The 16378-nt window shown below is 41.2% G+C and overlaps 2 protein-coding genes across 2 annotated transcripts in view; both read right to left on the bottom strand.

Annotated features, from left to right (window-relative positions):
* The window catches only part of carmil1 (capping protein regulator and myosin 1 linker 1), a 361807-nt gene that overhangs the window by 199375 nt on the left and 146054 nt on the right, over positions 1 to 16378 (bottom strand). The window lies entirely within an intron of this gene.
* Positions 13763 to 16378, bottom strand: part of LOC308094547 (protein MTSS 1-like) — a 70508-nt gene continuing 67892 nt past the window's right edge. Inside the window, exons 14-15 of the mRNA XM_080441271.1 lie at positions 16167 to 16323; positions 13763 to 14458 (exon numbers count right to left, since the gene is read on the bottom strand). Of these exons, the coding sequence (XP_080297397.1) occupies positions 13779 to 14458; positions 16167 to 16323 (837 nt within the window). The 3' untranslated portion in view covers positions 13763 to 13778. The remainder of the gene's footprint in view (positions 14459 to 16166; positions 16324 to 16378) is intronic.

Below are 16378 nucleotides of genomic sequence, written 5' to 3'. Positions count from 1 at the left end.
GATGCATGTGGTCCATGCCATAGAGGCTAAGACAGTATATTTTTTATTTAAATCTAACACAAATAAATAAATGATTTAAAGAAATGCCTCACGGAAACCAAACTAATAATGTGAAAAACAAAAATACAAAAAACTATTGTTAAATTAAAAAATGCTTTGCTTAATATGTACATTTCTTAAGGAGTAGTTCACCCCAAAAAATACTTATTTTCTATCAATTACACACCCCATGAGGCCTTGAATTCATGGAGATTTTTTTGTTTTTGTCGCATTCCTGTGCCAATAATTTGATGATAATTTCTCTTGCAGAGTCTCCTACCAGAGACAGTAGCATCTTCCAGCCAGTCATCAAATTATTGTCTCTGGAATGCGACAAAAACAAAACAATCTCCATGAATTCAAGGCTTCATGGGGTGTGTAATTGAGGGAAAATAAGATTTTTTTGGGGGTGAACTACTACTTTAAGCTCTGATTCGTTTTAGCCTTAGTGATAACGTCTGATTTGTAAGCACTAGGTTCCTAGGTTGAAACCAGAGCTTTTATTTTGCGTCTTATTCCTATGTGCTTAAATATTTTGTTGTCACCAGTATCATTGAAGCCTCATAGGGAATAATTGTGTGTGATTTGCAAGTGGAAGATTGCTGGTTTGATACCAGTGCTTGAAAAATGTTCACTATCCATCTAAATCCATGACCGTACTTGTGAGAATGTTGTGTTAAGGTTTTAAACGTGTACAACTCCCATGAAACCCACTAGCCTCCAACTCTAAACCATTTGTCCTCTTTGGACTTTCTTTCAGTGGAACCTAGGAACTGCTTATTAGACCCTAGCAACAACATATTATAACCACCACTATTTTAACATAGCAAACCCTTCTATTATATTAGTTATCATATATCTTCTGTTATATTGTATTAGTTATCATATATCTTCTATTATATGTCATATATTATAATATATCTTCTATTATATAGTATTAGTTAACATATTTTGAAATGTCGGCCCGTTACCAAATACATATCATTTTGGGGGTCCTTGACATAAAAAAGTTTGAGAACCACTGATTATAGCAACATAAAGTGTTTTCAAAAATCTATAATCCCCCAGATGCAAAGATTTGAGTTACAAATGTTCGCTTTAAAAATATATATGTATTCAAAGATTTGCAAAAAATGCATATGATTTTTCAAAAATTGCAGATCTACAAGCTCATACACTCTTGTAGATCTGCTATTTTTGAATTGCCAAAGTATAATGGTTAAAGCAGGGCTGCCAACACTCCTGGATCCCGCATGAGTCTCCTGGTTTTTGACCATGTCTCCTGACACTTCTTCTGGATCGTCATTTCTTCTGGTTTTCTACTGGATTTGGTATCAAACTCCCAAAATTCACCAGAACACAGGAAATTACATCTACTATGTTAAAAAGTTTATGGGGGAGGACCCCCAGACCCCCCGGTTCGGGGGTGTGGTCAGTGCATGCTATAATACAGAGATATTAACTTTTATGTAATGAATGGTTATTATTAAAGATGGGTCTTACATTACTTCAGTCATCAAATCAATTTCTGTAGGCCTACTTTTTTAATGGATGAAATTGTACACATTATTTTCCAATGCTAGTAAAGCAAGCCTGATAAAAGTATCAAACTCCCAAAATTCACCAAAACACAGGAAATTACATCTACTCTGTTTTAAAAAATCGGGGGGAGGACCCAGGACCCCAAGACCCCCGCTAGCCACGCCCCCAACCAATCTCCTGGATTCTGACAGTCCAATGTTGGCAGCCCTGGGTTAAAGTGGTTAACATCTAAAATGACAGACCCTCCCTCTACATCGTGGCGTGGAGGCTTGCGTGCCTCTGTGACCCTTGATCCCTGGAGGTCAGGGGTCACAGAGGTCAGATCAAAGAGTCCAAATCCACGACACTTGCGGTGTTCTGGGACCCAACCCATCTGGTACCAATGTACTGCCCCCTGGTGGATGATGTGTGCCACGTTAGTAGCAACACACACACCTATATAAACTTTGGCTATTTGAAAATAGCAGATCTACAAGCTCACAATGCATCACGAGCTTGTAGATCTGCTATTTTCAAAAGCCTTTTACACACGGTTATTCTGCATACTAGTACTTTTAAGTAGGCCTACATTTTGATGCCAGTACTTACTTTTACCTGAATTACGGACTTTTACTTGTAAAGAGTAGGCTACAATACATATTGAGTGATGTTATGTCAGTAAATGTCAGTTTTCGTCTTTCTGTAAAATTTCAGCTGCCCGTTTATGATTTTTTTCTATGATTTTTTTCTATAACCCCTCCGCTTTATTGTCTGGAAAGCCCGGGGAATAACCCCCCGAGCCCAACCCGCTCACGCATGGTTGAGACGATCTTCAGTACCTGGCTTCATGGGACATATCTGGATTTGAACTTAGTACGGCAAGCGGTAGCAATCGAGGTCTGCTAGGCTTGGTGACTCTGACTATGGGACAAATCAGGATTCGAACCCGCGGCACTTAGTACGGCAGGCGGTAGCAACTCGGGTGTACTAGGCCTGAATGACTCTGACTTAGTCCGCTTCGCTATAGTACTGGCTGATTCTCACTGCTTTCAGTGTTGGTTTTGGCTAGTGCTTCAGAGTGAGTGGAGTTTGAAAACCCACGATCAGATCATGAAGGCAGCGTCTCTACACAAGAATGATATTCCATATTCTTGTGCTGAGTGTAGAGACTGCCTTCATGATGACGCTGCGGCCAATCACAGAAAACCACACGCACAGGGAGAACGGGATAGTTCTTGCCCGAGCCAACTGTGTTCTGAGTCTGCTTGCAGCATATACTCTACGACTACCATATAACATAGGCCTACTCTAAGTATTCATTCTGTGAGATGATCAAAGCATTACTATTTGCCACGAGCCACGCTGGTAGCCGATAATGTAACATTAACCTCATTTTTTACTGACTGACTTAACGTCCAATACGTTTTATTCCATAGCATAGGTGAATCGTTTTCACCCCACATTTTTTGCCTTCTACAGCACCAAACATAGGAGATCTACAAGCTGATGAGGCGAGCTTGTAGATCGGCTATTTTAGGTTCAAGTGGTTAGTGTACAAAAAACAGAGAGAAAATGTTCGATCTCACATAGAATTGGCGGACCCCCTGTAGTACTATGAGGACCCCCTAGGGGTCCCGGACGCCGGACCCCTGCTCTAGGGTAATCTCTCATCATGATTTGTGTGCATGGGGTCCTCATCTTAAACAAGCGTAATGCTTAATGAGGGTTTCCAGTTTAGTAGACCTTGTATTGTGAATTTGTACTTCCATGTACTGTTATGTACTGTCATGTACTATTCTCATGTCTTTCTAAATAAACTACATCAATCAATCAATCTCAAGAACAGATTCTGCTCTCCGTTTAGTGAAAGAGTAAAAAACAGCAGAGGGCGCTGTTTTTCCTTGGCGATGGGTTCCCAGATTGGCTCTAGTCTAGGGTAACATACTACTATGGTTTAAAACATTACATTATCCAATCGCTTTCACATCATATCAGACGGCAATTCATTCAGGTCTCTTGGTAGCCTCCATTATGATAATATGACGAACTAATAAAATAGCTTTATTTAATCATCGGTGGAAAAAAAGTATCAATACAGAAATACTCTGTGACAAGTAAATGTCCGGAATTCAAAATGTACTCATTATGCAGAAATCCTTTGAAAATAGCAGATCTACAAGCTCATGATGTTAATGTATGTTCTGTAATAATAATCCAAATCTACAAAGTAACTAAAGTTTTCAAATAATTGTAGTGGAGTAAAAGTATAATATTTGCCTCTGAGATAGTGGAGTAGAAGTACTGAGTAGCCATGGTTCACATGATGACAGTCATGTTTCAGGGCTATGACATTTGCTAAAAATGGTACTTACGTAAATGTTCACAGTTACTTTCCAGTTTCCACCACTGCCGCCATATTGCATTTATTGACGTGTATGCAATAAATGTTGCTGTTCTCAAATAGATTACCCACAATAAATACAAATTCAATACTGGAGCATTGGGTCTGCAGCTTTTGATATACTTTGCAATTGCAGGGGTGATGTTTCAACCAGTGTTGTACTCAGACTATAACGCCAGTCCATCAACATAATTAAAGGTATTGGCTGTAACGTTATGATCAGTCAATCAAATTGGATACTAAAGAAATTAGGCCCACAGTCCGTCAGTGGCGTTCCCAGGAATTACATTTAAGGCAGGCGAGATTTTTTTTCCGCCTGTTTATTTTCTAGGGGAGGGTAAATTTGAGTTGGGTCCTTGCCTCTATGGTGGGTACGCCACTGCAGTCCGTATTTTGGCAGATCCAGTGCAGTGAGCTTGTAGATTGGCTCTTTTTGAGACAAGCTCCTTATCAGCAAAAAAATAAGAAATCTGAGCTAGAATTATTTTTCTAAATCTCATAACATGGGAGTGGATGGACTGACAGTTTAACAATAGGCCCTACTAATGAATTATACTGAATGACTTTTCCCTTTCACATCTGTAGAGTGTGACTGACTCCCTAAACAACATGGACGTATCAATGTACTCTGTTACAAGTTAAAGTCAGAAATTCAGAATGTACTTGAGTACAAGTGTACCAAAGTAGGAAGTACTCATTAGGGCGCGCTCCCACCGCACTTTTATTTTACCTCTGGGGCAGAATCAGTCAATGCAAATGCGTGGATTCTTGGAAAAAATCCGCAAGACCAGGAATCCACGCATTTGCAGATTCTGCCCCAGAGGTAAAATAAAAGTGCGGTGGGAGCGCGCCCTTATGCAGAAATGTCCCATTTATAAACAATCTTTTGAAAATAGCCGATCTATAGATCGGCTATTTTGCTGAAGTGATTAGTGTATATTTTGCAATAACTCAAGTTTTCAATAATTGTAGTGAAGTAAAAGTATAATATTTGCCTCTGAGATGTAGAAGTAAAAATGTTGAGTACTTAGTTACTTTCCAGTTTCCACCACTGATCACAAGGATCTTGAAACAGACGGGGATAAGTGATATTCCTTTGGTACATCATTATGGACACCCTATTAGGCAGAGGTAAGTACATATACATACTCCACCACTGGGTGTGATGCAAACTGTTTAGTTTATCACTCTATATCAGCAGTGAGTTTAGGAGAGGGGCAACAGCTTGCACTGTCCTACACTACACATTGCAGGACGTTAAAGACAGAAACATCATTACTTGAGTATTTCCATCTCAGATACAAATATTGAACTTTTACTCCACTACAATTATTTGAAAAATGTAGTTACTTTGTAGATTTTGATTATTAACCACTTCAGCCCTATATAAACTTTGGCTATTTGAAAATAGCAGATCTGCTATTTTCAAAAGCTTTGGTGCCAATACTTTTACTCTACATTGCAGTGCTAAGTAAGAAAGTACTTCTTTAGGTGTATAAAACACACTGGTATGGACTCCTGGTTTACCAGCATGGGGTTCAATTGCCCTATACTACTACTAATATATATATATATATATATAGTAGTTTTGTTGTGTCTTCTCTCAGTATTAACTAGTAATTTTCCTCTTCCTTGCTCCACCCCTCTCTTGCTCCACCCCTTCCTCTCACCTGCTTCACCCCTCTAGCTCCACCCTTTCCTCTCTTGCTCCACCCCTTCCTCTCTTGCTCCACCCCTTCCTTTCTGTAGCTCCACCCCTTCCTCCCTCAATCTTTCTGTAATATTTCAGCTGCCCGTTTATATTTTTTATATAACCCCTCCGCTTTATTGTCTGGAAACCACAGGGGAATAATCCCCCACGCCCACCCCGCTCACGCATGGTTGAGATGATCTTCGGTACCCAGCGTGACTTATTTCGACTAGTCCTGGCAATGCCAGTCCTTGTGGCTTGAATTTAGTCCGCTAGGCCATCAGTACCGGCTGAAATTCACTGCTTTCTTTGTTGCTTTTAAGGGTTTGTGGGTGTGTGAGTTCAAACCTCACTCACTCCTTACCCTGAACCTTTCCTTGTAAAGGAAAAGTTCATGGTAAAGAGTGAGTAGGATTTGAACCCACAGCCTCTGTCTTATATAGGCAGTGTCTTACACACTGATCTATCGATTGCCTGTCTGTGACGTGGTCTTCATTCCACTTTGACGAACAACAAAAAAAAAAAAAAAAAAAAAAAAAAAAAAAATCTTAACAGCATAATATTTTGTCTATGGTTTATTTTGTCTAAACAAGCCTCTGGCTTTTCTGTCATTATCCATTTGGCCTTTAATTTGAGGCAAGGCGCAGTGGCTCACTGGGCTATGAGCCTGACTCCAAACCAGTAGGTTATAGGTTTGATTCTCGCCGCTGACAAAAAAAAATTTCTCAAAAAACGTTGAATACTTTTTAAAGGTTTTAAATATAAATCTTTCTTATCGGGGCCCCTGGCACTACATCTTTATACATAAATTTGTGGGTCCATTGACATGAACATTATTGAGAGCCACTGTGTTGGTAGAGAGGGAAGCCATGGCCTTAGCTCAATGGGTAAAGTGCCTGATAAGCAGACGGTTACAAGTTCAAATCCCTGCTCTAGCAACGTATCATTTTTGGGCATTAGGTTTCCACACGACAGAGACGATTTAAAAGCTTACCTTTTCTTCCGTCTGTATTTGTGTGGGCTGACTGATGCATTTCCAAACAACTTAGGAACTTGCATGCAAAAAAAAAAAAAAGTATACACCCAATTCCATGCAATGACCCACAAAAACCACTAGAGGTCACTAGACACCAGACTATATTACCAAATCTCCCATAATCATGATGTGCTTTGTGTTGAGTCAGGCAGAGTTACTGTAGTGAATCCTATTTACTAACTACATCAACAGACACTGACTGGTGTTTAATGGTATTTAATGTAAAATAACAATACAACCGCTAAACTGCCACTCAATAAGAATTCACAAAGGAACCATATTGTGATAAAAACTCGTAATTGAAAAAACACGGCCCCCTCACATATTAGAAGGACTAGTCACCAGAAGTCCAGATCCAAGGAAATGTGTTTTACACCGTTGGTTCTCAAAGTGGGGTCCAGGGACCCCCAAGGGTCCTTGGGGGGTACCTCAGGGGATCCCCAGCTAAATGAGTTAATATAGCGTCACAATCATTTTAACGACTTTAACCATATTTTATACTTAGGCTATTCAAAAATAGCAGATCTACAAGCTCATAGCGCGGCACCGAGGGCCGTGCTATGAGCTTGTGGATCTGCTATTTCTTTTTAATCCCTGGCACAAAATATTTCTGAGATGGGGGTTCCGCAGCCAAATACATATCATTGTGGGGGTCCTTGACATGAAAAAGATTGAGAACCACTGTTTTACACAACCCAAGTGGTCTTGCCCTTTAACCACTGTCTTAAGCCCTATTTTAGCACACTGTCGTGTCCTGTCGTACAGTATATTTAACACAGCCTCTAACTGTGTGCACATGTTGGCACAAAGCTGCCATTGTTGCCCACACTGGACAAACCCTGGGTTCATGGCTCAGTCACATTAGGCTACTAATAGATAACGATGCTGTCGGGCAGAAATCTCCAGATTTTACCTTTTTTTGTTTTTTCTTAATGAACGCCCTACTTGATCATACTCCAGCATCACACAAAAGCATTAAGCACCATAGGAAGCACCATAGATGACAGGGAAGCGCCATAGGAAGCACCATAGAAAACAGGGAAGCACCATAGAAGACAGGGAAGCACCATAGATAACACGGAAGCACCAAAGGAAGCGCCAAAGAACACAGGGAAGCACCATAGGAAGCACCAGACAAACTTCAAAATAAAATGACCCAAAAAATGCCATTTCACCCGGTCTTTAAGGTGCTACAGGACCAGTTGCTTGAAGATCTTCTCATGACATGCTATCAGAGCAACTGGCCTGTGAGTCACCGAGGAGTCCCTTCTTGGGTACTGGGACAATGCAGGAGGTTTTCCAGAGTTGAAGCACCCTTCCCTGCCTCAGGAAGAGGTTGAAGAGGTCCTGGAGCGGGGCTACTAGCTGCTCAGCGCACACCATCTGCACTCAGGTGTATTAAGTGAAACAAACACACACACTTACTTCATTAGACACATTTTATGCTACATCTTTATTTTTAGCTGAAACAACGGGTACATAGAAAATAGGAGACGGTCAGATTTCAGGACCTCAACAATAAAGCATACAAGAGTATCAAGTGCCAGAGGTAAAGAAAGAGGTCAGCTCAGTCCAACAACAGGGTTCTATCCTTGTCAGCAAGACTCCTAATAGGCAAGGTATACTGGGGATATATCAGAAGGATCTTCAATTACTTCAGACTTGTGTTTGAACACTTTTTAAAATGGGCATACTTCTATAGAAACAAATGTCTCATTTCCCAGTGTAGACATTTGACAGATTTGGTGTGGTTTGTTGAGAAGTTAATACTGTGTTTCCTGTTATTGTCAATTGGTTTTCCTCAAATGCCATTCATACACCATTAACCACTTGAACCCTAGCATACAATTGGGAAAACATTCGGCAAGAATAGTTCATCAACAAGCTCACAATGCGTTGCATTGTGGTGCGTTGTGAGCTTGTAGATCGGCTATTTTCAGACATTTGGAGTAGAGGGAAATAATGAGCAAAGCTAGCATAGACCCCTGGGGTACTCTGCTCAGTGTAATACATAGGGTTTAAGTGGTTCAATTAACACACATTGATACTGGCGATGGAGGTTTCACTGGGCCTTTCACCCTTAGCTGGTACTTCTCGTCTTTGCAGACGTCTTTAATGGCCTGTGTAAGAATGGACCCAGGGTCCATTTTTACAATTTCCAACGTAAATGTTCTTGTGACTGCTCGTGATTTTGATATCACATTGCCCACAATACAATTTGTTTCTTCCTGCTCTGTTGCATCTTTAGTGGTCATGATCTTGTATTACAAATCCTTGCCTATACACAAGTCCCTTCATTTGCCCTGCAGTGCAAAAGTAACCAATGTCAGACTGGGACAACTTAGGGGAAGTAAATTGAAGCTAAAGAGTTTCATTTCAAAATGTGATTTCCACCATTTGGGGAAGAAATGGGTAATAATACTTGCTGGGTAGAAAATGAACCACTGAATATGATTTATTAGACATATTAACAACCGTGCTTATAAAATAATATTGGGAAAGAAAGTAAGCATCTGCATTTTTTGAAAATGTTTACAATGAACATTATACAGTAGCTAATTTCTTTCTTTGCCTAAATGGATACATGGTGTTTTGGAATGAAACCCTGATATAGAGAACAGGAGAGGGGTCAAATCAAGTGTCTGAGGACAACAGCACCGTGAGTCTTTTTTTTTTTTTATCAAACCAAGATTTAAAACATCAAACCTAGATAACCTTCATAACCATTTAGCATACAGAAAATTTGGCAACTCGTCTCAACATCAAAAGCTTTAGGTCAGGAAAAAAATAAACTCAAATCAAAACACACCAACAGCAGCCATTACTTACAGCTCCGGGACAAAATGGCCCCCTACACACACTGGGGTTGGATGAGTGATTTTTGGGTTGAGCTCGCAATCTGGATCAACTGCTTTACCTTCAATTTACCTTCTCAATTAGAATTGGGAGAATCAGTCAAATTGACATTTAGCTCATCTACTCATGTAGGGAGACCTGCAATGAAGGTGTTCAATGCCTTGCTCAGGGGACACTGCAACAGGACAAATGGCTGTTAGGCCCGAGCTATATTTGGCGTGTGACGCTGATGTGCAACTACTGAAAGTATAAATCACCCGTAACCCCTATAAATCAGGCGTTTGCGGGTGTTATAGCTGTAACCAGACTAGGCCACATTGCCAAAGTCGTTACATACAGTATTATACCCGTTTATACTGCTGGAAATCACTATAACAACCCCAGTGATTGGATTGGGACCACCCAGACTATTGATAGTATACACACAGAGTCATATCTCCTCGCAGGTTTTGAACATTCAGCGTCATATGCATGTCATCGCATCAGCTACACGCGTGTTCCGAAACCTATGTGTTTGGGAATAAGGGAAGGGGCGGTATAAAACCCGACAGGCTTCAGTCGTCATATACAGGTGTGTCAAACTGCCGGACGCTGAATTAGAATGGATTGATCCTACTGGTAGAGCACATCCTGGGGATCTATGGGGACTCAAGAGTCCAGCAGACATTCTACAACACATTGTAGTTTGAAGGAGAAGAGAGGTTCCATTTGGGGGACGTAAATAACTTCAGTACAGTAAACAGTTAATACTAAACCCTTTTAACCGAGTGGGGGAACAAAATATACAAAAAATAAACAACGACATGCATTTATATCAGAGATGCTTAAGGATTTGTGAATTGAAATGTTGAATGCCCGGCAGAGACAGATGGGGGAAGTTGAAACTTTTCTCCTACTCAATATTATACCACAAATAAAATGCATAACAATGCATAAAAACCTTTTTTTAAATAGAGGAGAAATGAACCGATAAAATAAATACAGTAAGGACTATAATATTAGTATCAAAATGGGAGTTCTAATTGTATTCCAGCTCAGCAACCAGGTAACACAAGTCAACTAGTCTTGCTATCCCACATCAACATTACAAGCCATTATCAGTTTGCAAATGTGCTCTTGTTACACGTTAAATTCTATGCTTAGAATTTCATACACATACAGTCTGTCGTATAAGCTTTGTGCTTATAACGACATCCTCTGGATCCTGTGTATTCTAGAGCTACTCAGTGATGTACAGTGACTTCAAATAGAGCTCTTCACTTGAACATTACAAGACGCATACAGTACAGTACTTAACTACAGTATGTGCTGCAAGCCTCTGTAACATACAGACTTGCATTTGTTATACATACTGTACATTTTGGCAGTCCCGCATCTGCTTGCAAGTAAGCACAAGTTTAGGACTTATTCATAATTTGCACTCCGCTGTACGGTTGGTGTTGTTGCACGCAGAAAATAGCAGATCTGCAAGCTCGCGAGGCATTGCAAATGTAGACCTGCCATCTTCGGCGTGCGACACTGTTGTACGACAGAGCATAAATCAAGCACAAGTTAGAACATTATATGACTAGAAATCATTCCAAACAAATATCATTAGGATGCTGTATACTGTACCTGCTAGATTCTCCAGTTATTTAGGTGTATATTTCAATAGAGATATACCATTTTATTCTCCATTTAATCTAGAATATGATTTACATTCCTAAGTATTGGGACAGTGAACAAAAAATTAACTAATGTTCTGACCGTTGACTTTATAATTTATTAAAAAGTGTACAGATTGTCAACTTTGGATTTGTGGGTCTTTTTCTGCCTACATGTTCAAACCATGTTGAAACAATAACAAAGACATTTGGACTCTTGAATGACACACAAAACAATTTGGTGCCGACCTGATGAATGGTCAGTAAAAGCACGACAAAAGACAAGAGTTTTCACTGACTGGAACTGTTTTCACCCAAAAACAGATATATATGCTTTTGGAAATAAAGCATTTATCCAAGTTACTGTCCCAACACTTTAGCTTTTGAACTAATGAAATTAGATCTTGATAATAAGGTCCACAGGAACCTACTATATACAGTCTACCATCACTGGACATGCATCACTATGATAGTTCAATACACTAATCCACATTACTCCAATTACTACAGCCAAGTAGTAACAAGTAATCTGTAGCAACAACCCCTACCATGGACTAGAAGTATATTTGAAGAGTTTTAGTTGATTTTTGGGTGATGTTTTAGCGACATGTCACTGATGGTACAGTGTGATGAGACGGGAGGGAACAAGTCGTTAGGGTACCAGGAAGGCTACAAGCTAAGTGGAATGGAAATCTGAAGAATCACAATGTGTCATCAGAACTGATATTAAAAAGGGATAATTATGTTAATTACTTTCCCAAGCACAAAGTGCTCTGGTGCTTTCCAAATACACGTTGGCTTTAGAAGTGGTGATTTGAGGTTGAAGCCTACAGTTATATATTGTATAGCTAATATCAAAGTTAATAGGGCCACTGCCAACAGTCAATGCTTGATAACCAATAGTTAACAGCTAACTACGCTAAAAACTAATGGCTTATATGCTGTAGGCAACACCTGAGGTGGGTTGTTCTATTTCACTCTAACGTTTAGCCAATCATCTTTGCGTATTCACACCAATAGGTGGGTTGATCCATTGCACTTCTTTATCCAATCGTCTTCATGTATTCATACAAATAGGTGGGTCGTTCTATTTCACTCTTAACGTGTAGCCAATGAACTTCATGTACTCACACCGACAGGCAAGTTGATCTCCCAGGTTGAAGGCTTCCTAGTTCCTCAACAGAATCCCTGTTCCTCCTTCGTTTACCGCTCGTATTGGTACTGTAGGTTATTAGTAGATTATTAAGGTCTGTGTATTCTCTTATTATGCTAATCCAGGAGACACAAGGATTATTATACTGGGGTAAACTCCTTTAGGGCATGCAGGCTTAACTATGTGGTTTTAAATGCCGTAGAAAAAGTATTTTGTTGCTATAGAAAGGGTCACAGGACGCTCTCCCAAACATTACACGACATAGTAATTAGATACTTCCTAAGTTAATTCTTTCCCCAATCTCCATTTTCCTTCAGTCTCATCTTTTTCATTCTTTCATTGTCCTTGAAACATCCTCTCTTTGAAATACCCTATATATGTTTTCACAGAAAAAAAGAAGGAAAAAGATTCAGCATAAACTGAACAAAATAAAAAGTTATTTTAAGTAAAATTCAGCACTAAGGCTTTTGGCACCTTTCCTGAAAACGAGAGAATGGGGGGTAGAAGGGGTATAAGAGGAGAGCTGTGACAACAAAACATACAAACGCATCAAGATATAAATATGTACATACAAATAAAGATCTTCTGAAAATACTCATTCCTTCTCCTCTGTCCAGCCCCCTCATATCATTTTTCCCCTCATATCTTCCCCACTTTCCTAAACGACACTGAAACATGTAGTCATATTTTGATCTAAACATATCTGCTACAACAATATTCTTGTGCAGGTGTCCGTCCGTTGGCAACAGCGTTTACACACGTCAGTCTTGTTCCTTTGCTCGTTCACTCGGCCGAAGTTGCCTTGAAGAACGGAGCAGGGGTCTTAATTTAACCGTAAAAGAGGTACTTCACGTTGGGAGCAGAATTTTCATGAACAGTCAACCTCAACCAAGAAAATGCTTCAGCGCTATAAGGCTTGTGGCACCTTTCCTGAAGACGAGAGAATGAGCGGGAGGGTAAAAGAGGAGAGCTGTGACAACAACAAACCGTCATGGATAGTCAACCTCCATTTTCTTGTGAAATCGGAACCTGGGTAATTTCAAATAAGTCAAATAATGTTTTGTAGGATTATTTCTTGGTCCCCATAGAATAGAAGCCAAAAGCAATATGACAGCAGAAACAAATCAGCATGGGCAGCCAGGACAAACAATATCCTTATCTATTTCTATAGCATTTCTTTCTAAAACTACACTGGCATGTTGTGTGCAAGAACGTTTTTGTTAGTTTTTTTTTTTACCCCAAAATGAAATACCACTTTAACCATCAATGACAAAATATCCAATCTGACCCCTGATCAGCATCTTGAGTCAACTTCCCTTTTGACCATTTGCAGCTATTTCGTAGTGGCCATTTTGTGTCCGTACTTCTCATTCACTTCAATCCAATTGGCGAATTCACGGCTGATGACGCGGGCGACCCAATGGCACGCGTCACTCATCTCAGTGGATCCTGGGCGCCGACCGGTCGTTGGACGTCGTCCTCTTGAGCTTAACGCCTCGCCGGATGGCCACCAGAACATCCTCCACCTCGCCTCCGCCGCATTCCATCTCCTCCAGCACCTCCGGCAGGGGCTGACGCTCCCACTCTGTCACCCGGCCGCCGGGCTGCGGAGGCGGGGTCGGAGGGTCGGAGCTCACCCCGCCGCCCTGGAGGCTCTGGAGCAGGCCTCCGTTTTCCCAGGTCGGCGTGGTCGCCTTGGACGAGAATGGCCCCTGCGGCGAAAGTGGGGTCTGGGGGCTGAACGGACTCCGCGCGGGGACTCCCCCGTCGCCGTTTGCCTCGCTCAGCCCCCAGCCCCCGGGGTGCTCGGGCACCGTGGGCGTCTTGACGGGGATCATCGGGGGCTTGATGGGGATGGGGCCCAGGCCGAGGCTCCCCGGGGGCCGGCGGAGGTTGGGCTTGGACGAGGGCGTGCGTCGGATGGTGGCCGTGCCCGGAGTCACGATGGCGGCAGGGTTGGAGGGGATGCCCGCGGTGGAGGCGGGCCTCTTGGACTGAAACATGCGTCGGTAGGACTGGCCGATGTCGCTGCCCCTGGGGATGGTGCAGGACTTGTCCAGGTCTGACGGCTGGTCTGTTTCCTGGTCCACTCCCACCGAGAAGTAGTCACAGTCTGACACTGAGAGGGATCATCAAAAAAAAAGTCATCTTTAACCCTTTAAGACCTGAGGCGATTCTTTAAAAAAATCTAAATCCTAACAGTTTTTGGAAAAAAATCTAAACATTTTTTTTTCACGATTTTTCAAAAATAGCAGATCTACAAGTTCATAGCGCGGCACTCGGTGCCGCGCTATGAGCTTGTATATCTGCTATTTTTGAATAGCCAAAGACATCTAAAGTGACACAGATGCGTTTCAGGTATTAATGGGTTAATTTAACTCATTCAGTGCCATTCTTATTTATGGCAGTTTGGTTCTGAGTGCCACAGCCAAAATTCATTGTAAAAAAAAGTGCTTAGGAGCTGAGATACAGCCTTTTTCAGTAAGAAGTTAAACAAGAAGTGAATGGAGCAGCAAATCTTCAAATCATCATATCTTGGGTTCTGAAGATTGTTTTCAACAAAAAAAAAAAAATGAAAAAGAAAAAAAATATATATATATATATATTTTTTTTTTCATGACGTTTTAGACGTCACGTGGCGCTCAGGGCGCTCAGGCCATGACGTCTTAGACGTCATGTGGCACTGAATGAGTTAAGAAGTGTGAATTACGTTCAAAACTGAACAAAACTGATAATATTTGAGGTTTATTCCCTCACTGGCAAGTGGCAAAACAATGGCAAAACAGAACACTGGTTCACTGTGTTACTGTACTCACACATTATGGAAAATGCTTAAAATAATATTCAACAATTAAATCATAATAAAGTGAATTGTCGTGACTTATATCTGTTTAGTTAGTATCTTGTATGAGGAAGTCTGTGTATCAGAAACCAGCTGCTACTAACCTCACACATTGTTGACCAGATTTCTGAGAATAACAGCCACACATAGAGGCTGTTTGTGTCATCTAATACCATGTCCTTAGAACAACGTGGTGTGTTTGTGGCTTTGTGTGTGTGTGTGTGTGTGCGCTCGTTTGTGTGTGTATTACTTTGTGAAGGTATGGTGTCCTCACCTTTTCTCCCTGTACAGTAGCTATGTGTGCCTTCGTGTATAGTACATACAAAGCAGCATGGTGTGGTGTTCTCTGTGTGTTATGTTGTGAGGGTATGGTCTTCATAACAGCATGGTATGGTGCTCTGGGTACCTTGATGTCAGTATTTCTGTCTGGCTGTGTGTGTGTGGCTACGCTTGGCTACGAAAATGTTCTGCAGGTCACTCTACGTATATAGCGTAACACGGTAGAACACACCACTGGCTATGCCTTTGTGTCATCCTTTAAGCCTTACTGTCTGACTGTACCTTGTGCTGTTTTTTCTGACTAATAAATAGGGGTGTGCCGATACACTAATTTCACGAAACGATACGATATTGGGCTCACAACTTCGATACGATTTCGATACGATACGCACTTTTTTATTATGAAAATATATGGGGGAGAAAAAAAGCAAATGCAAACAAATAATTCTGTTTTTGCATTATGCAAACTTGTAGCTTTTCAGCTACAATAGCCGTTTTGAATCCAAATAGGGCAGTAGTGTGACACCTGACCCGAAAAAAAACAACATGTTGTCACCCTTTTCACCTTGGGGCTGTTTGCATGCCTGATTATTATTATTGTAAAAAAAAAAAAAAAAGATACATATCGTCATGAAAACGTATCGCGATATATCACGGGACAATATATCGGCACACCCCTACTAATAAAGTGTTCAATCAATCAAACCTTGTGAGGGTATGGTGTCTTCAGAGCAGCATGGTGTGGTGCTCTGGGTGCTGTAGCCACTGGAACCCTGCAGAGAGTCTCTACTGGAGCGGTGCATGTCCAGCTGGAGGCCTCTGGCCAACGCCCTCGCCAGCTCCTCATGGGCCTCACAGTCATCCTGCTGGCATGCACGCACACACCACACACACACACACACACACACACACACACAC

The sequence above is a fragment of the Gymnoscopelus braueri genome, assembly GCF_963280865.1.
Source record: "Gymnoscopelus braueri genome assembly, chromosome: 11".
Taxonomy (NCBI): Eukaryota; Metazoa; Chordata; class Actinopteri; order Myctophiformes; family Myctophidae; genus Gymnoscopelus; species Gymnoscopelus braueri.
The sequence above is the reverse complement of the archived record's forward strand: the minus strand, read 5'-3'. Positions and strand labels throughout refer to the sequence as shown.